This window comes from Stegostoma tigrinum, chromosome 27 (assembly GCF_030684315.1).
Source record: "Stegostoma tigrinum isolate sSteTig4 chromosome 27, sSteTig4.hap1, whole genome shotgun sequence".
NCBI classification, from domain to species: Eukaryota; Metazoa; Chordata; class Chondrichthyes; order Orectolobiformes; family Stegostomatidae; genus Stegostoma; species Stegostoma tigrinum.
The window spans coordinates 42,554,393-42,575,453 of record NC_081380.1 but is presented as its reverse complement, the minus strand read 5'-3'; the positions used below and the strand labels follow the sequence as shown (position 1 = coordinate 42,575,453).

General features: G+C 41.2%; 1 protein-coding gene across 8 annotated transcripts in view; it reads right to left on the bottom strand.

Moving 5' to 3' along the window:
• The window catches only part of vmp1 (vacuole membrane protein 1), a 163,163-nt gene that overhangs the window by 99,338 nt on the left and 42,764 nt on the right, over positions 1-21,061 (bottom strand). For all 8 annotated transcript variants that reach the window (XM_048556798.2, XM_048556807.2, XM_048556800.2 and 5 more), the window contains one exon: positions 20,087-20,197. In XM_048556798.2, coding sequence (XP_048412755.1) covers positions 20,087-20,197 — 111 coding nt within the window. The remainder of the gene's footprint in view (positions 1-20,086; positions 20,198-21,061) is intronic.

The window sequence follows — 21,061 nt, the reverse complement described above, 5'->3', positions numbered from 1 at the left end:
CCCAGATGTCCAAGTTCTTCAAGGGCCACAACTATCCCCCCCACAGTGGTCAAGAACGCCCTTGACTGCATCTCCCGCAACACATCCCTCACACCCCGCCCCCGCCACAACCACCCAAAGAGGATCCCCCTCGTTCTCACACACCACCCCACCAACCTCCAGATACAACACATCATCCTCTGACACTTCCGCCATTAACAATCCAACCCCACCACCCAAGACATTTTTCCATCCCCACCCTTGTCTGCTTTCCGGAGACACCACTCTCTCCGTGACTCCCTTGTTTGCTCCACACTGCCCTCCAACCCCACCACACCCGGCACCTTCCCCTGCAACCACAGGAAGTGCTACACTTGCCCCCACACCTCCTCCCTCACCCCTATCCCAGGCCCCAAGATGACTTTCCATATTAAGCAGAGGTTCACCTGCACATCTGCCAATGTGGTATACTGTATCCATTGTACCCGGTGTGGCTCCCTCTACACTGGGGAAACCAAGCGGAGACCGCTTTGCAGAACACCTCCGCTCGGTTCGCAACAAACAACTGCACCTCCCAGTCGCGAACCATTTCAACTCACCCTCCCATTCTTCAGATAACATATCCATCATGGGCCTCCTGCAGTGCCATAATGATGCCACCCGAAGGTTGCAGGAACAGCAACTCATATTCCGCTTGGGAACCCTGCAGCCCAATGGTGTCAATGTGGACTTCACCAGCTTCAAAATCTCCCCTTCCCCCACCACATCCCAAAACCAGCCCAGTTCGTCCCCTCCCCCTACTGCACCACACAACCAGCCCAGTCTGTCCATACCTCCCTAACCTGTTCTTCCTCTCACCCATTCCTTCCTCCCACCCCAAGCCGCACCTCCATCTCCTACCTACTAACCTCATCCCACCTCCTTGACCTGTCCGTCTTCCCTGGACTGACCTATCCCCTCCCTACCTCCCCACCTATACTCTCCTCTCCACGTATCTTCTTTTCTCTCCATCTTCGGTCCGCCTCCCCCTCTCTCCCTATTTATTCCAGAACCCTCACCCCATCCCCCTCTCTGATGAAGGGTCTCGGCCCGAAATGTCAGCTTTTGTGCTCCTGAGATGCTGCTTGGCCTGCTGTGTTCATCCAGCTTCACACTTTATTATAACAAAGATCACATCTAGGTCTCATAATGTAGTTTCTACGCATGGGGTTAAAAGCAACTGTTGACCAATTGAAAAGTTCACATTTTAATGAATATTTTCTCCACAAAATTCCAAGCCCTTCTCTTAAAAAAAACCATGCTTTCAGCACTAAGGTGCTGTAGGACTGACCTGGGTTTGAATACAACTCAGAATGATGGGGAAGAATGTTCAGTGCTGGTAAAAGTCTCAAGTCAAGAGTGCAAAAGATTTTGGTCTTTGTTGGTCAGCAAGTGTCTCAGACTCACAAATTGCACTTTTATCACTAAAGATTAAAATCAATGGTAAGGCCAGCATTTATTGCCCATATCTCAGCAGTTTAAGACTCAACCAGATTGCTGTCACGTGTAGACCAGACCAGGTAAAGACAGTGGTTTTCTTCCCTAAAAAGGACATTAGTGAACCATATGGGCTTCTTCAACAGTCGACAATGGCCATCCTTGAACTACTGATTCCAAATTATTTTTTCCATTGATTTCAAAATTATACCATCTGCTGTGATGGGTTTCAAACCTGGGGCCCCAGGGCATTACTGGGGTTTCCAAATTAATAGTCCAACAATAATACATTGGGCCACTGCTATTACCTGATTTGTAAATAAGGTTGTAGCTCAACATCTAATGAGGTTTGCCATAAGTTGACTTGTTTGTACACTTCTTCTAAAACTCCATGATGCAGTCCATTGAGGGTAGATGGGAGGAGGAAGTGGCTGGAAAGAAGGGCAGAGAAAAAATGGGCTGGGGGGGAGCGGGGAAAAAAATGATGGGTAGACAAAGGAATTATTGATACTATTCCAAGAAAAAGAAAAGCTAGATTGGTGATAATGAGAACTAGAGTGTGAGAAAATGGGTTGGATGCATTGAAAACCATCCATGTTACGACACGACCTGGGTTGTTAGGGTGGGTGAAAAAAAAAGTCAGAAGAAAGGTGGTCTGAATCTAAAATGGATACAAAAAAGGCAGGGAACCAAACTACAAGAGAAATACAAAGAACGCAAAGTGATACATGTAGGTGAAGTGAATGAGTAAACATTTGGCAGATGATGCATAATATCGCAAATTGTGAACTTGTCTACTTTGGCAGAAATAAAAAAAAATCAAAAATGAGACTTATTTTTCAATTGGTGCAAATATGACAGAGTAAAACTGAAATTGAGACCCATAGATAACACTCACTCTACATTTTCTCTTTTGTGCCTGGCATGTTTAATTCAGTGTGCTGTAATCTTTTATTGTGCGCATTAATACAATCTAAGTTAGCCTGTGAGTGGCCCATGCAGCACTTTTCAGGTTGCTATGTGCAATACTGTGTGTATACAACCTATAGAAAACACTGCCCATAGGATGTTTGGTGCAGGAAATGGAAAATGCTACACTGTTACATTAAGGGGCAGTCAAGTTTGAGGCTGAAGTACATCATTGGAGAGGATTAGAAGGTGTAATTGCATAGCGAGGTATGCTGTATTTCGGAAGAGGTGTTGAGCTAAGTCCTGAGGCTTAATGCTTAAACCGCTCTTTTGTCACACAGGTAACAGATGTTAAATCTAAAGTAAACAACATTAAATTATGGGCAAATGAAAGGAATGGTTCATGATTTTCCGAATTATTTGGATGACTTTTACAATTAAATCAAATGGCAAATAATACCAACAAACGTAAATTATTACATGCTGGTTGCAAAATTTTGGAATAAATTAAATCACAAAATTGGTAGGAAGGCTTGGAGAATCTGGAATTAATTTTTAAACATCAAATATGTTTGTAAACATGAGCAATAAAGAGTACAACTTCATAGAAATTACAGTGATTCATGAAACTAGAGTTCTGCAGAAACGAAACAAGTGATGGAGAGGGAGGAAGGGTAGAATGTAGAAACAGACATAGAAACTAGGAACAGGAATAGGCTATTGGAATCCTTGAGCCTGCTGTGCTGCACAATATGATCATGGCCGATCATTAACTCAGTACCCTGGGGTCCTGCTTTCTCCCAACACACTCGAATCCCTTTAGCCTCAAGGATTATCTTCCTTGAAAACAGCGTTTTTGTCCTGAACTGCTCTCTGACAGAAAATTCCAAAGGCTCACCATTTTCTGGGTGAAGAAATATTTCCTCATCTCACTCCTAAGTGGCCAGCCCCCTATCCTTAGACTGTCTCCCCTGATTCTGGGTTTCCTGGGATCAGAAAAATTCTGAGTTTATCCTGTCTAGTCCTGTGAGAATTTAGCAAGTTTGAGAATCCGAATTCCACCCCTACCACAACTCGAAACAGCAGTGACTATCGTCAATCCAGTCTCTCTTCTAACATCAGCCCTGCCAACCTACCTTCCAGAAAATCTTCACTGCACTCCCTTCATAACCAGAACTTCTTTCTCTAGATAAGGAGGCCAAAACTGCATATAATACTCCAGGTACAGTCTCACCCAGGCCCTTTACAATTGCAACAAGGTATCTCTGCTCCTCTGATTTATGATGGCCAACATAATATTTGCTTTCTTCATCTGCTGCACCTACACGCTTCCTTGAGCAACTGGTGTACAAGGACACCAATGCACCTCCCCTTTTCCCAATATATCATCATTCTGATAATAATCTGTCTTCCCATTTTTTGCGACCAGAGTGGACAGCTTCAGTTGTCTACAGTACATTCCACCTGCCATTAATTTGCCCACCCACCCAACATGACCAAACCACACTGAAGCACATCTGTATCCGTAACACATCCTCCAGCTAGTCTTGTAGTGGCTACAAACTTGGCAAAATTACATTTCGTTCCCTCATCTAAATCAAGAACATATATTGTAAATAGCAGAGTTCCAAGCATCGGTCACCGCAGTCCCACACTAGTCATTGGTTGACACTCAGATCCATTTATTCTCACCCTGTGTGTCCTGTCTGCCAACCTGTTTTCTAATCTTGTCAGTCCACTAAATGAATCCCACTTTTAGTTTAATTTTACATTCTATTTTCTTACACCGGGCCTTATTGAGAGTCCAGGTAAACCACATCTATTGGCTCTCCTTTGTTAACTCTGCTAGTCACATCTTTGAAAAATTCCACATTTTTCAAGTATGATTTCTCTTCCATAAATTCATGCGAACTCTGTCTAATCTTGTCAGTGTTTCTCAAGTGGTTCACTGTTATATCTTTTGTAACAAACGCTGGCATTTTCCCTACTCATGTCAGATTAACTAATCTTTTAAAAAAATGAGGAGAGGAAACTGAGTTAATGTATGAAGTTACATTAACTAGCCTCCAAAACTACAAGAATTGTTCCAGGGTCTGTAGAATCTTAAAAGATAGCCACCAATTTATTCGCTATTTGTAGACCCATTTCAAGTGCCGTGGAATTATCAGACTCTTGGGGCTTAATCCCAATACTATTTCCCTCCCAGTTTCCTTCAAATCCTCCCACTCATAAAACCCTGCGCTCCCCAATTTTTTTTAGTATGTTATTTGTGCCCTCCATTGTGAAGACAGGGTCAGAATATTTAACTAGTCTGCTATTTCTTTGTTACCCATTACAACATCCACTGTTTCTAACCCTAAGAGATCTCCATTTAGAAGCTGAGTCATATTGTCTTAAATCTTTTTGTATTCCTGTACCTATTGAACTTTATAATTAGTTTGTACGTTATGCACAAACTTAGTCACCTACTCTACTTAGCAGCCCCTCCCCAACAAATTCCTTTGTACTCCTTTGTTTAAATATTAACCACTCCCACTCCTCAGGTCTGCTCCCTTTTTGAATCTAATACTATCCCTAATTTCCCTTAGATAACAGCTTGGAGCTGGAGGTACACAGCAAGTCAGACACTATCAGTGGGGCAGGAACGCTGATGATTCAGGTCGGAAGCCTGCCGAGTTCCTCCAGCTCCATACTGTTATCTCTGACTCAAGCATCGGCAGTTCCTACTATCCCTAATTTCCCGTGTTAGCTATGGTTAGGCCACCTTTCCCATTTTATTTTGTGCCACATAGGAATGAACACAAGCACTTCACAATTGTCTTAAATTTGAGTATGACTTAATAGGCAACAAAAGCTAGAAAATGAAGGTTTGTTTAAAACTAAGGGTATTAGGTATGTGGAACAAATTACTGACACAGTGGGGTGGGGTGAAATAAGAAACCTTAAATGAATTTCAACTAACTAGACTGGTTCTTGCCAATAAATAAAATGTTGGGCCATAAAAAATGCACGAAGTGAATTCCGTGGGTTGATGAACATGATAGATCAAAGGACTTCTACAAAGACTATTAGTCGAAGGCCTATTTTCCTCCCAACTCTTCGTTATTTTGTTCATCAAACCGGGTGCACAAAGTGGAAAGAACTGCTCATCTTGAGGACAGAGCTCCCAAAACAAAGTGTTTTGAAACCTGAATTCAGGCTTCCTTTCATACAACAATTTGTAAAATGACAGCGCATTCTCAATGCAAACAGGAGATTTCTCATTCTACAGAACAATAAGAAACTTCATATTCAAGGAACATTAATGGTAACTAAACTTTTAAACTGGGTGACACAATGGAATGGAATATCTGTGGGACTTGGGCTTGAAACCTGCCCAGATTGGAAAGATTAAGTTAGTCTCGCCCTCCCTGATGGAAACAGTCAGTTAAAAAAGTCCTAAGGGCAAATTAATACGATTTCATGGCACAAATTATCCTGCTGTTGACAAATTATGGAAATCTATAGGAAATGAGAATATTATACTTGGAAGTAACAGAATTCCTGGGAAAATATGAATCTTGCATTGGAACTAATGGTGCACCCTGGAATAAGCACTCATTAAATCCATCTCTATTCTGTTGATTGAATTTATAAGCGGTAGATCAAAACAATGCGGCACAAATTTAAATCAAAACTCGGATATAAACACATATACCATATCTGTCACTGAAACAGTTACAAATGGTTAGCAAAGCCAGGAAACAAAATGCATGCTCCCCCTATCATTAGGCCACAACTGGGGATGTTCACTGATGAGTACACAATCATTTACCACTCCTTGGTCACTGAAGCAGTCCATGTCTAAATGCAACAAGACGTGTACAACATCAAGGCTTGAGCTAATAAGTGGTAAGTCACATTCACACCACAAAATTATCAGTGAACAACCATCTTCAAAAAGCCAGATCCTAACCATTACCATTTCACATTAAGTGGCATTACTACCACTTAATCCACTGCTATCAACATCTACAGGCTTCAAACTTATGACAAATCTGAACAAGCTGATTAAAATTTCTAAATAGTGGAAAATCCACACAAATAAAATCAATATTTTGATGGAGTAAATGATGAGCCAACAGTGCAATGACTTTAGGTTGATGCTTCCTATTATCATTTCATGAAAAAAAACAAATAAGCTTGCTTGCAGCAGGTATTGCGGACTAGCAATCAGGTCCTGGATCCTACCCTTCTCCCAAGGCCCATTTCTCCATGAACCTTTTGCTTCTTGATGCATATTGACTTCTGATCTCCCAATGTTTGAAATGGACAATTTTCACCCTTGAGTTTAAACCCCTACAAGTCCCAACTTCCAGTTACATAATTTTCTGACTGCAGTCTCACGTACATTCCCCAAGTTCCACAATTACGTTCTGTGCTTTCAGCCAACACTGTCCTTGGAATTTCCTTCAAAATCATCTCTGGCTATTTATTTTAGGAAACCTGCCTTTCGTCCTCCCTCATCCACCATTTCCATCTCGAACTGTACTCAAGGGGGTACTACTAAACTGCCTTCTTCAGCTGCTCCAGTCCTTGGGTGTGGGAACACCCATAATGTTGCTGTAGAGAGAGCTCCAAAATTCTGAACTGTAACAGTGAAGGAGTGACAATAAAGAATCAAGTCAGGATGGTGTGGGGGTTTGGAAGGAATCTTGCAGGTGGCAGTGCTCACATGCATTGACTACCTTTGTCCTTTGTTTGGATGGTGGTGTTATCTGGATCAGTTGGTGCAACGCACTTTGTTGATAATACACTGTTGCCAATGGTCACTGGTGAAGGTGTGAATGTTAAGTCTATAAGGTTCTATTTCTAACCTTATGATGGAGGGACGTTTATTGATGAAGCAGCTAAAGAGAGTTGGGCATACGAGATTACCTTGAGGAACACCTATAAAGATATCCCGGATTGACTGACCTTCAACAACCACAATTTTTTTTTGGGGCCAGTTTGATTCTAGCCACTGGAGAGCTTTCCCTGATTCCCAGCGACTTCAGTGTTGATAGGGCGAGGGTAATGCCTCATTTGAGATTTCTACTTTTGCAAAGAGCATGGATTGTTCTGTTAAAACCCCTACACCCCTTCATGTTTACTGCCCAAACCCCGCAGGACTGACTTGTGGTCCAGCCTACTGAACATGACACAGCCTCATGACTGTTACCTCTACAGCTCACTGACTGACTGACTTATACTCAGAGCTAATCAGATTTATCTGCAGGACTGGAAGGACTCAGATGCCCAGGCCCTGGTCACACCAAATATCTACCTGCTCATTGTCAATCCTGCGCTATGATCAGAAAATGCCCTTGATTTAGTGTTGGATGCAGCCCCAACTAGGTTGAAGAACATGCAGCATACTTGATGCTTATGCTACTGACATGCTGTAGGTGCAACATTGACATAGCATGGAGCTGCACACCAACATGACCATCTTTTGGCTGCTTAGTACTATCAATCATGACAACCTGCCTGGCTTTTGGGCTGCACTAAGCAGCAAGGCAAGGCTGTGGGCCTATAAATTCTGAATGAAGCAACACACTAAATGCAAGGCAATACAAACATGCTGCAAACATCAGTGCAAAGTGAATGAGCATTAAGAAAGCAAGTTACAATCCCTTCAATGCATTCTATGCAAATGGACAAGATTGGCATTTGTACCTGTGAAGAGCAGCTGGCAAGAGTATTACTAAGCGAGATGTTGGGGGCTTTAAATTTCAAGAGTGAAGTGCTGAAGTATTTTTTTTGAGTCTGAAATCAGCCAAGATGATGTCATGAAATTGGTGCTTTCCTGATGCTATCTTCCATTTAAAAATGGTGCAAGTGGTTGCTGACCTTGTAGTGTATCAAGAAATGCTGTTGATGCACAAATATGGGGACCAGTGGGGGAAGCAATTAGCAAGCTTCGCATGCCAGGTAACCAATGTGACTTTCTAATAATGAATGGGTGGTGTTTCTCAGCAGAGCTTTAAAACAAAATGCAGAATGCAAATAAATGAGGCAAAATTAACAATAAACGAGATGCAAAGGAAATTCATTCCTCACTACTTGAGAGATTTTCATTCAGCCATTGAAACCTTGAGGATAAAGTCAGACTTGCTTTTCTTAATATCAAGATAGTAATGTTTTCATTCTCACAGCGTTTTCCCAAATTTCTTTGTTGTCCATGCCACTCAAGGCGAGGAAATTCTGTCCATAGTTCCAAGTCAGGATGGTGTGTGGTTTGGAAGGGAACACACAGATGGCAGTGTTCCCACATAGCAGCTACCCCAGTTCTTCTATATGGAAGAGATCATGTATTTCGAAGGTACATCTAAAGAGACTTAATTACATGCTGGTGCAACTCACCAAGGGGTAATCGCATTGAGTCATTTAAAAAAGGCACTGAAAATAGTTTAAATAGAATGAAGCAAACATTAAGTCACTCGATCTTCAGGCATTTGTCATTACAGATTTTGATGAAATCACTTTGGGGCAGGGCCTCCAACCACTTCTCCAAGAACTGAAATCTCATGTGTGCAGTTCAAGGTTTGTGCTGAAGGGCAGTGGAAATCATGTTGGCCAAAAGTACACGGAGGCAAGCAAAAGAAAAAGGCGTGTCTCCGATCAAAATGTACCAGCCATATCAAATTAAGTTTGCTGGAAGAAAATTTCGATGTTAACGTCTTTTCAAGCATAGATTTCATCCCTTTTCTGAAAACGTAAATCTAAACTTGAGAATCTACTTTTGAACCAAGAATGATTAATTGTATAACACTTACACAATTCTCCTCCTAATTTTACTTTCTGTGCAAACTTCAGAGTTCTATGCACAGTATGCTTAATCAGAAGTGTAGATCACTTGGAGGAACATTGCAGTGAAAAATCAATCATTGCCTCCTTGTAGAATCTCCCACAAACTCATCTGGAGTCATTTGTTAATGGCCATTTGTCTGAGCTAACACAATTTCAAAAAGTTGTTGGAAACATATAAGCGCATGTGTTAGGGGAAATAAATTCAGGGATTTTACTGCCCCAGCACTATTTCAGCACTCCAGTTCACCACAATGGTTAGACAGCCACTGATGAAATTCAAATATGCTGCATACACACTTCATTGCTCATCACAGCTGTACCCAATTAGTATTGTCAATTAATTATCTATACTAACAAAACTGAAGCAGAAAAACTCATTTCCAGAGCTGATGGTCTCAGTTTTGCAATCTTGAAAAGTAATCCTGTCAGCTACTCACATTTGGGATTTCATTTGCATTTTGTTTCAGTTTAAGAGAAAATGGCAAATTCCCAACCCAACTTCTGTGCAAACAAACCATTGGCACTACACCAGTTCCTAGTCACGAAAGGCCACATGACATATTATGATAAACAGCAACCAAGTAACACCCAAAACTAACACCCAAGCATATTTCAGTTCCATTTGGAGAATTAGCCCACGCAATGAGTCACAAGTACGTAGAACACACCTTGACCTATGTTCTGATGTTCTTGACTAAAGCTTCCATTTTGCATGTTTCCAACTGTTTCTGACAGTCTTACAAACAGTTTCTCTAGTCTCACCTTGCTAGTTTTGGTATGGAGCTCTAACTCCTTAAAATGATTACAACATGAAAGAGACATTTCAGCCCATCACATCTGCGCTGACCTTCTGAAGAAGCAATTGGCCTGTTGCACCCCTGCTTTCCTCTCCTCTCGCACTGCCCACTGTACTCAAAACTGCAGTTGAAACTGTCCAGAAAGTTATTGCATCAAAACTGCATCCCACTCCCCTATAGTACAATGAATCAGAGCTTCATCGCAGTTCTCAAAGATATGTGATAGTTACTTCTGTTTAAGCAGCATTAGACATGTATCTAATTTCAAATAGTGATGTGAACAACACATCATATTTTTATTGCAAATTGAAAATAAAATGTAACCATTTATACACTGCAAGCAAGCAAATTTCAACTCTTTTTGTGCATTTCCTAGTAACAATGCCATGAAACACGCATAGTCTGAGAGTGTTTTTATTCTCAGTGAGAGCTTCACTTCCTTGGTTACTGAATGGTGGCAATGTTTCTTAAGTAAATATACACGTGTAGCACATTTGTCTTTAGTGTGTACACAAGGCGGTTTCTGCTAAAACTGGAACAAATGATTGAAATGCTACCGTCATAGCCCCACGTGGCTAATTAGTGACTTCAATTGGACAATACTTGACAACCTCATTTTGTTCACTTATCAAGAAAATCAATAAAATATCTCTAGAAACTTGCCATTGTAATTTAACGCAAAACATTAAAAGATTCAGCAAGCAAAACTGGTGGGCCTTCTATTCATTATTGTGAAAGGATAGCCCACTTTATGTGAGCTATGTGCATAGCTAATTAGCACCAGAAAGAAAAGTAGGTATAACATTTGGGACATTTTATCAAAATAGTTCATTAGAAGTGGATCAGAGAAGGCTCACTCAATTGATTCCTGAGATGAAGGGATTATATCATGAAGGCAGACTGGACAGGTTGGGCTTTATCACTGAAGATCAGAAGATTGAGAAGTGATCTTACTGGAACATACAATGATCCTGACAGAGATTGACAAGAGCGGATTCTGAAGGAATGTTTTGCAATGAAGGACTGTTTAAAGAGGAGTCTCCCATTTAGGACAGATGAGTAGATGCTTCTGCCCAGAGACTGGGCAGAAGCAAGCTCATACATAATATCATGTCTCTTCAGATGTCACAGACCTACTTCATTTCTCCAGCATTTTTATTTAATTTAAATCCCTGAATGGCAAATTCTGAATGTCTGGGAAAAAGGTCATAAAGGCAAAATAAAATATAAATGCACTCTTCAGATCACTCTGGCAAACACATTTAAAAGTAATGCTGGGGTTCAGAGCTGCAAACCAGCAGCTTGCATATTGCAACAACCAAAGCTTGGAGACTTAAACAGGTAATTAACTTGTATGTAAAAGTAAAGAATATTTCTGTTACTCAAATATGCAAAGTTTAGGTTACTTGGGTCCGAGTCATCAATCTATTGATTAAATCAGAGAACAGGAGCCATGAGGTGCAATAAGTGGATGACACTGATATTTTCACATCAGTGATTTGAATCAATTTCCCCCTTCAGTCAGTCTAAATGCCTAGAAACTAAAACTTAGAGTTTCTAATTATTCTTTCTTCATTTCTCTCATTTCTCCAAATGGAGACAGTGTGTCATTTTTGACTTTAAGATGAGCTTTCAGTCACATGCCTAGGCCTTCATAAAGGCTACCCTATTTCTACTTCCATTATGTTACGTGACTACACATCTGCCTCGGCTCATCTGCTGCTCAAACCTTACAAAGGTCTTCGTTACACCTAGGCCTGGCTATTTCAACAGCTGGCTTCTATATTCTATCCTTCATAAATGTGAAGTCACCCAAAATTCTGATGTTCCTTTCTTTGCTTAGACATTGGATCAACTGTCACTACAGGCAGTGATAATGGGGGACTGCAGATGCTGGAGAATCCAAGATAATAAAATGTGAGGCTGGATGAACACAGCAGGCCCTGCAGCATCTCAGGAGCACAAAAGCTGACGTTTCAGGCCTAGACCCTTCAGAGAGGGGGATGGGGTGAGGGTTCTGGAATAAATAGGGAGAGAGGGGGAGGCGGACCGAAGATGGAGAGAAAGGAAGATAGGTGGAGAGGAGAGTATAGGTGGGGAGGTAGGCCCTCCCTCCCTCCCTCCGCACCTATACTCTCCTCTCCACCTATCTTCTTTTCTCTCCATCTTCGGTCCGCCTCCCCCCCCTCCCTATTTATTCCAGAACCCTCACCCCATCCCCCTCTCTGATGAAGGGTCTAGGCCTGAAACGTCGGCTTTTGTGCTCCTGAGATGCTGCTGGGCCTGCTGTGTTCATCCAGCCTCACATTTTATTACCCTGTCACTACAGGCAGAAGGGCAGGCAGACTGTGCATATAAAAAAACTGAGTATACAATGAAGACTGCTGACTCACCACAGCAGCACAACGGCTCAGTGGTTAGCATTGCCGCCTCACAGCGCCAGGGGCCTGGGTTTGAATCTCACTCGGGCAACTGTCCGTATGGAGTCTGCACATTCTGCCTGCATCTGCATGGGTTTCCTCCAGGTGTTCTGGTCTCCTTCCACAGAACAAAAGGTGTGCATGGTAGGTGGACTGGCCGTGCTAAATTGCCTATAGCGTTCAGGGATGTGTAGATTAGGTGGGTTATAGGGGGATGGGTCTGGGTGGGATGCTCCAAAGATCAGTGTGAGCTTGTTGGGTTGAAGGGCCTGTTTCCACAGTGTAGGGATTCTATGAACAACAAACTAAAATTCATCTTAAGTGACATGATGCCAAATTTAGTTTTTAAATGCACCTGTGAATTGTTTCAGGAAGTTTTTGAATATGTTAAAAGTATATCAATTTGGTTTGTTGTGGTGCTTGTAGCGTGCGTGTTGTTCTGTGACAGGGACCTTTATTTTCACTCATTTTCCAACATAATCCCCATGAGGCAGTGGGTCTAAGAGTTTACATTAGTTAGATCATTGGATAGGTGGAAAAGAAACTTTAAAAAAAACTGTTTCCTGAAAAGGAAGTGGATAACTGCCACCACAGTTGGCTGAATGGCCATTTTTTCATCCCTGAAAATAAACTGCATTACAGCCACAGCTGGTCAGATGGACTCAAGTTAAATTTAATGGCCAAGTAGAAAATACAGTAATATGCAAATGTAAGTACTTTGCTGAAAGACCTGGAATTTCACAGTGAAAATGGTCAATTATTTTGCAGAATTAACCATCAATGCAATCTTGCCATCATGTATCAATATTACCATGAATTACCATGAAAATGATCTCTGTATAATACACCATGATGAGCTTTGAGCTCCATCTGCTGGCTTAGGCTGGACACAGACAGCTGCAATGTTACAGGAGACCTACTTGCAGCACCTGCATCACTTTCAGATTAATTGAAAACAATAGAAAACAAATCTTTTTGAATACATTTCAAAACATGTAATTTTACTGTATAATCAAATTTTGAGGACAGGACCATGTCCTCAGCTTCTCTCCTGATCTCCAAAGCAGCAAGCACCCCACCACAAAGCTGGCAAATAACCAAACGTTAAGACAGTCTTAACACCATTTTACAACCAATTGCAATGAGATGGGTGAGGTGTGGACTTGTTCCCTCCCTAGATTCCTAGCGTTTTGCTTCAATGTGATCCGTTTCTCCTCTTCCCCACCTCTCTCGCATGATTATTTTTCTCCCAACCTCATTTGCAGGTTCTGAAGCTCACCTGAAGGAATTATGGCTGTAACACCTATAACAAACTACAGATCCAACAAATTGTATCACAGATGGATGCCTTGCTCTCTGATCTTCAGTTCTTTCTTCTGTCCTGAATTAACTGAGCTATAATGATTATGTAGTTGATGCAGTGACAAGAAAATATTCAAAAATTCTTTGCTCCTGATAACTATCCAGTGATCCTTGCTGGAAAATGCATGCTGAAAGAAATATGATCAAGTTCAATAAAACTTTCTGTGGTTAAAGGTTTCATCAGTAGTCCAAGTTCACACAATAAGCAGTCATCTTGGGCTGGGTACGAGACTGGAGCTAAAGTCTGCCTGCTTTTTGGTTTAGAAAAGTCTTTGAGTTTGCATTGAACAGTTTTAATGATGTTTGGTACGCATTGTGTTTGGATGGTGATGACATGTTACCAGGAAAACGCTGTGAGGTTTTTAAGATGTGGTGTCTACTAAATTGACTCTCTCTCGAATGATATCAAGCTTTGAGGATTGTTGGAGCTACAATCATCCAGACACGTGGGAAGCATTCTGTCACAGTCTTGACTTTGGCCTTGCAGATGAAACACAGGCGTTAGGGAGCCAAAATGCAAGGTACTCACCGCAGGATTCCTAAGCTCTGGCTCCGTCTTGTAGCCACAGTATTTATATGGTGGGCCCGGCACGGTTTCTGGTAATTGTCTAACTGCACTCCCTCAGAAATAGGAGCAGGAATAGGCCATTTGGCCCCTTCAGACTACTCCACCATTAGATAGGATCATGGTTGATCCAACTGACATTCTTCACACCACTTTCCTGTACTCTTCATCACTCAACCTTAAATACGCCCCACATCTTTCTGTGGCAAGGAATTCCAAGAATCTCACCTCTATGCAAGATGAAACTCCTTCTTATCTCAGTCTTACTGTGAGAATCTGCCCTTCTGGTCCTAGACTCTCTAATGAAGAGAAATATCCTCTCCGCGTTTATCTGACAAGCACCTTAAGAATCCTACATGTTTCGATGCGATCACCTCTCATTCTTCTAAACTCCAGGGAAGAGAGTCCCACCTATTTAGCCTTTGCTCATAAGACAGTTCCTCCATACTGGGGATCATTTTGGTGAACCTATTATCAGGCAGCTGAAGATGGTAGGACTTAAGTCCTGAGGAACTCCTGCACAGCTAAGACGACCACAACAATGTTCCTTATTGCCAGGTAGGACTCCAAATAGAGAAGTGCTTTGCCCGATTCCCAATGACTCCAGTTTTGCTAGGGCTCCTTGATGACATTCAAATCAAACATGGCCCTAATGCAAGGATAATCACTCATCTCATTCTGAGATGTTTTGTCTCATGATAGAACTGAGACTGTTATGAGATCAGGAGCTGCATGACCCTGCTGGAACCCAAACTGAGCAACAAGTGAGCAGGGTATTATAAAACAAATGCTGCTTGGTAGCATAGTTGATGACACCTTTCATCATTTTGTGTGATCAAGTGTAGGCCGATTGGTGTAATTGGCAGAGTTGGGTTTGTCCTTTTTTTTTGCCTAGGACAGACCTAGGCAATTTTCCATATTGGCAGGTAGGTGCCAGCATTCTACCATACTAGAACAGCTTGGCTAAGGGTGCCACAAGTTCTGGAGCATACGTCTTCAGTACTATTGCCAAAATGTGTTCAGGGCCATAGCCTTTGCCGTATCCAGTGTCTCTAGCCATTTCTTGATATCACAAAGTGAATCAACCTGGCTGAAGATCTACAATGCTAGAGAATCTCATGAGTGTTCGAATCTGAGGTATGCACAAATGGCAGGCAAAGGAAGTGATAGAAAAGCCACTTAAAGGCTTCAAATAGGAGTTTTGATATTGACTTGGAGTCCTGGGTAGCTCACACTGGATCAGTGCACCTGATGCCAGATTTAAGGAAAAACAAAATAGCTTAGATTTCTTTGAAAGCAAGTCATAACAAAGGCAACAAGAAAATCCATGACAGGAACTCACCCACAACTCTGTGGTTTGGTGCCCTATTCTATCCACAGCAGAACCTTGCAGGCCGAGAATAGCCTTAGCCGACGTATCCATCAAGACCCTACCAAACACTGCAGCTAATCAACACAAGTCAAAATAACCATGAAAGAAAGAGACCAGAAGTCAGCCATGTCCAAGAGATCGTGTTGTTCTCCTAAGAGGTCAATATTGCATATTTGGACATAAAACATCACCAGAAAGAAAGTAAACATTTCATCCAAAGCAACCAACTCCACCACAGATGCCCAAAGAATCATCTAGGAATTTCAACATGAAACAGTGCAGACACAGACACCCTACTTCAGCCAGGCAAAATCCTGTGAAATGTGAATATCTAAATTGGAGAGCTCTGTCAATATTTCCAATGGAAACTACACTCCAATGGCAGTTTGTGATGTATAGTGATGCCAACAACATCCTTCACAACATCTCCCCTTGCCAGCAGAATGGTGACCTTCAGGTTAAACTGCACCAGCATCTCTACTGAGGGAGTTGGCCTTTGGTTTGGTAAGACTATAATGACCTTACAGTATTAAACCAGAGCACAAGCTACAAGATCTCAGTGTTTACACCAGCTAGAACAGCTCCAGCTCTTGTAACTAGTATACATTGAAGTTGCATGCTTCCCCACTTGTACATCAGAGCAGATCAGAAATGTGCGGCAAGCAGAGAAGTGGCAAAATAAACACTGCAAAAATGCCAAAGGAGACAATCTTTTTCAGCGAGTGCAATTTTTCCTTCTTTAAAAAAAATTCAGATTACTCTGCTGCAATTTCCACAAGGGCGTTTTTTGATTCATGCTGCGAAAATGGAATATCCAGCATGCTACACTGCAACATGATCTCAGTGAAATACAAATCAGGCAAGAAGCAAGTTGAAACATCAGATCCCTGACCTTTTATTAGTCAACCCACATACTCAAATTAAATGCATGTAACACAGACACACACCTATCAAAAAAAAAGCGAAGATTTCAATTTTCCTATGTTGCTCCACTAACCGCGTTTAATGCAGAGAATGTGCTTCGTAACACACTAGACTAAAAGAGACAGATCCTGAATGAGAAATATTGGTGGCAGCAGTGGTAGAGGCAAGAGTTGGGGAACAGGGTGGGGTGGGGGGGGGGCTTGGGCGGAGAAAAGAGAAGAATTGTGGATGAGTTAAAGCTTAAAGCTTAAAACGACGGATTCAAAATGAAAGGTTTAAAGAAGTGGAGAGACAGCAGAGTTTAAGGAATACAAGATCAGTTACTGAGTAGTTTCAGCCAGAATCAATTGATACCATGCTGGTCAGAGCTCATCTTGCTAACACAGAAACCAAACCATGATAGCTTGACATTAAAGTTTGAAAAGAAAGATCACATGCAACCGAAGAATTCAAATTTAAAGCCAATGAAGGAATGAGACAGATGATAACCACATTAAACTGTGTCATGATCTACAAGATGGACTACTGTTTTTCAATTCCATCACAGTCCATTGGGGACTTTCATGGACTAAATTTTTTTTTGGAAAAAGCAAACAAAAATGACTTAAAATGACGACCGCAATCACGTGGCCACATAGATTAGCCAAATTTCATGAAATCACATAATAAAGATAATGTAGATTGAAATAAAATTTTATTCAAAGTCAAGAAAACAGATAAGCCCTCATCTATTTGCATTTACACCTTTAATAAAAATGTTCACATGCTGAAGTTGAAAATATTATCTGTAATTAGTAATCGCGAAGACAATGAATTCAGATGAGGAAATAAAAAAGCTTGTATATCAGGAAGTTGCTTTTGACAGAAAAAAATCAAAGGATGCCGGGCTTGTTGGGGATTTATATTTAAGGACTATGTGGAAAACAAGGAATTGTTTGGACATTTTCTGGATAGGAAAAGGCTTACGAAGTCAACAGTTCAATGTGTGTTGTGGTATACAGAAAGTCAAGTGGCTATGCAGAAAATATAAACAAAGCTTTCAAAGGCAGTGGGAGTTGGTTTATAGCCCTTAATTATTGCAAAACCTGGCTTTGAAAGGCCAAGCAGCATCAGAGGAGCGGGAAAGTTGACGTTGCGGGTCTCGACCCGAAACATCAGCTTTCCTGCTCGGCCTGCTTTGTTCATCCAGCTTCACACGTGTTATCTTTGAAAAGTCTACGATGGTTTCTTTGTTATGGGTGCCTAGCAATCCTTTCTGGACTTGGTCTTTCGTTTTTAACGGAACAGAAGTCATAAGGAAGAAATCTGCGTAACTGCAAATCTCTTGCCCCTTTGTTTCTCAGCAGAGATTCTGGGAACTGATTAAAGTCTCCAAATATCAGTATTGTCTACTATCTCACACACCCTGAAAAGCTGAACCATGGCCAATTTCCGAAGACTCTGATCCAACTGGATTTCAATCCAAACTGAACATCTGCCAGCCAGCATGCCGGTCAGCATTTTGATTCCATCGACAGGAAAACAACAGACCTTAAACCTTCATCCAATTCTATCCATTTTTTTCAAGCAATTGGTCAATGGGAATTTTTGTTTTCCTTGGGCTCTGCTTTCTTTAAAAAGCAAACACAAATCGACTCTGCAGAGACAGTTGCAGTGTGTGCAAGCACCCATGTTTGGGAACAAGGGGAGATAATGCCAAGTTGGTTAACAGCTAAGCTAGAATCCACATATTTGCCACTTGTATCTTCTTCATTATACGTAATATAAAAAAAATTTGAAACTATATTTAAGCAGCTTGGTTACTGTCTTGGTTAGTTGTGCAAGAGGGAACCAAACAGACACTTCTGTGATTGAGCCAATGCATTTATACCAATGGTGTCACTGGTAAAGCAGGAAGACTTGAGTATCAGTAGATTCCTCCTGTCACAGTCACAAGACATTGAATTTCTCCCCATCCCCCTCCCTCAAAGGCAACATGCCTGATGACAGTACATACCAAAAGAAATAGAACTTAAAAGCATAACTGCAATATTCACTACTTCTGATGGTTTGAGACATCAATTAGACGACCATGGTCTTAGGTTAAAACCTTATGGTTCAAGGAGAACCGGATATTTTTATTAACAAAATATGTACTGAACACTGTCCCCTTTTATGTTTGCAATTGTAAGTGAGAGCACACCCAAAATACATTTTCTAGGCATGTGTCTTTGGCTTCTTTTTAAATTTAAGAGGTAAGAAAACGCTCTTTCATTCAGGAAAACTTCAAGATTTCCTTACAGCTACAGCAGAAATTAGTTTACTATGTTTTAATTGGAGAGAGGTGTATTCTCTTTTTAAAAAGAACATAAATGTTTGTTACAGCCGATCAAGAAATTTTTAAAAAAAAGGTAGCCAAATTCATGCCTCCTGACAGGGTTGTAACAACCAAGGACGAACAGGAAAAATTCCAGCAGGTATTGGAAGATATTCAAGTAGCAAAGATTTGACATGTATGGTCAAGGAGTCAAATCAACAATAGATAAAACAGAGTACAAAGCTAAGAAATCTTGTTACATTAATGAATTAAAAAAGTGGCCAACAGAATTACATTCAGCAATTGATACAAATGAAAGAAAATTAAGAGTTCCTCAAAGGGAAATATTTAAAAATGATAAAATCCTAACACTTTGTAACACCAAATAGTGGCAAAGATAGTTTGTACAAACTTATGGACATTGAGAAATGCAAGAAATATAATACGCAAGTATCCTCATATAGACTGGGAATTTAAGATCCTTAGGTTAACTCTTGTAAATCAAACACAGCCACAAGATGGCAGAGCAGATAAATCTGTATAACACAATGAGCAAATACATTTCTAAACATTAGTGTTTTTTCAAAGTGTTGCATCCCAAGCCAAACAAATCTTCTCAAAACTCGCAAGCCAAACAGAGTTCATGCTCCACAGAAACTGAAAATTTTACACCACAGAGGTTCAATGTCTTAATACACAAATGAAGTCCTTTCTGTGTAAAACGTAATGCCATATTGAGTTTTGACTGAGCATCACTTCTGAAGTGAAGCAGCATGAGGCAAAGAGGAAGTGACAAGAACCACGCATACATTATTGATCTGCATCTTTGCACAGAGGAGACAAAACATTGGAGATCAAGAGGTCCTTACTGTGCACGAGGAGGTAGGTGACTCAAAAGTTCATGACCAAAGCCAGGTGACAGTTTTCATGCAACAAATGCAAAGAATGCTGGGATAACACCAGCATCTCTGGTTGCACCTGTGGACAAACAGTTTCAAGTTTGGTTTGACACTTCTTCAGAGCTCGTCCTTGCTATCTTGCTCAAGCGTACAATTTCCTAGTTCAGCACCAAAACCTCTATATTCTCAAGTGAAAATGTTTCAACAGAATTGCTGAAATACGAGTGATTATGCTGAATAAAATAAATGTACTTACTAAATAGAGCAGAAACGTGTGCAGACCGGTGCCAAGTCCAACAGAAGACAGAATGCCCAAGCCTACCCAGTAGGCACACCACAAAAATTTCTTTTCCACAAAGCGTACGTACTGTCACAGGAGGAAAACAAAGGCTAAAATTAACAACTGATGCATATCACACCTTTAACAGTTAAAAGCACCCCAAGGGCTGAGTTTAAACAGAAAGAAAGAAAGGGGATTTCACACATTTTAAAAACAGTTTTGAGAAAGGGTAAAGAAAAGCTAGCTTTTACGACGGCACAGTGGTTCAGTGGATAGCACTGCAGCCTCACAGCACCAGGGACCCGGGTGCGATTCCAGCCTCGGTGACTATCTGTCTGCGCGGAGTTTGCACATTCTCCCCATGTCTGCGTGAGTTTCCTCCTGGTGCTCCGGTTTCCTCCCACAGTCCAAAAACAAAAAACATGCAGGCTAGATGGATTGGCCATGCTAAATTGCCCGTAGTATTCAGGTCTGGGTGGGATATATCAAGGGGAGGGGGGGGTTGTGGACTTGTTGGGCCGAAGGGCCTGTTTCCACACTGTAGGGAACCTAATCTAATCTAATCTTACAGGGCCCAGGCTCACTCTCAGTTTTCGGAGGTCACAGAGGAATAAACACATCACTTTCAAAAATGTGGGAATGGATTAACCCAGAGTAGATACACTAGGTAGAATTTACAAGGTTTTTTTCAAGACCAGATTAAGCGAAACCAAAAATTTGAAGTGGTATGCAGTGATGAATGCTCAATGTTGCAAGCAAGGCAGTTCAATTCTTTTAGATTAAGACCAATATGGCTGTGCTCATCTGACTTAAGTAAACTCGACTTGCAAACAGCTAAAATGATCTATCAGCATTGGGTGTGAAGTTTTTTCATCATTTCTTGTTTTAAAGTCTGGATTAACGCATGAATGAGCTTTTCTGTCAGCAGTTTCCCTCTCTAATGTCTTGCTC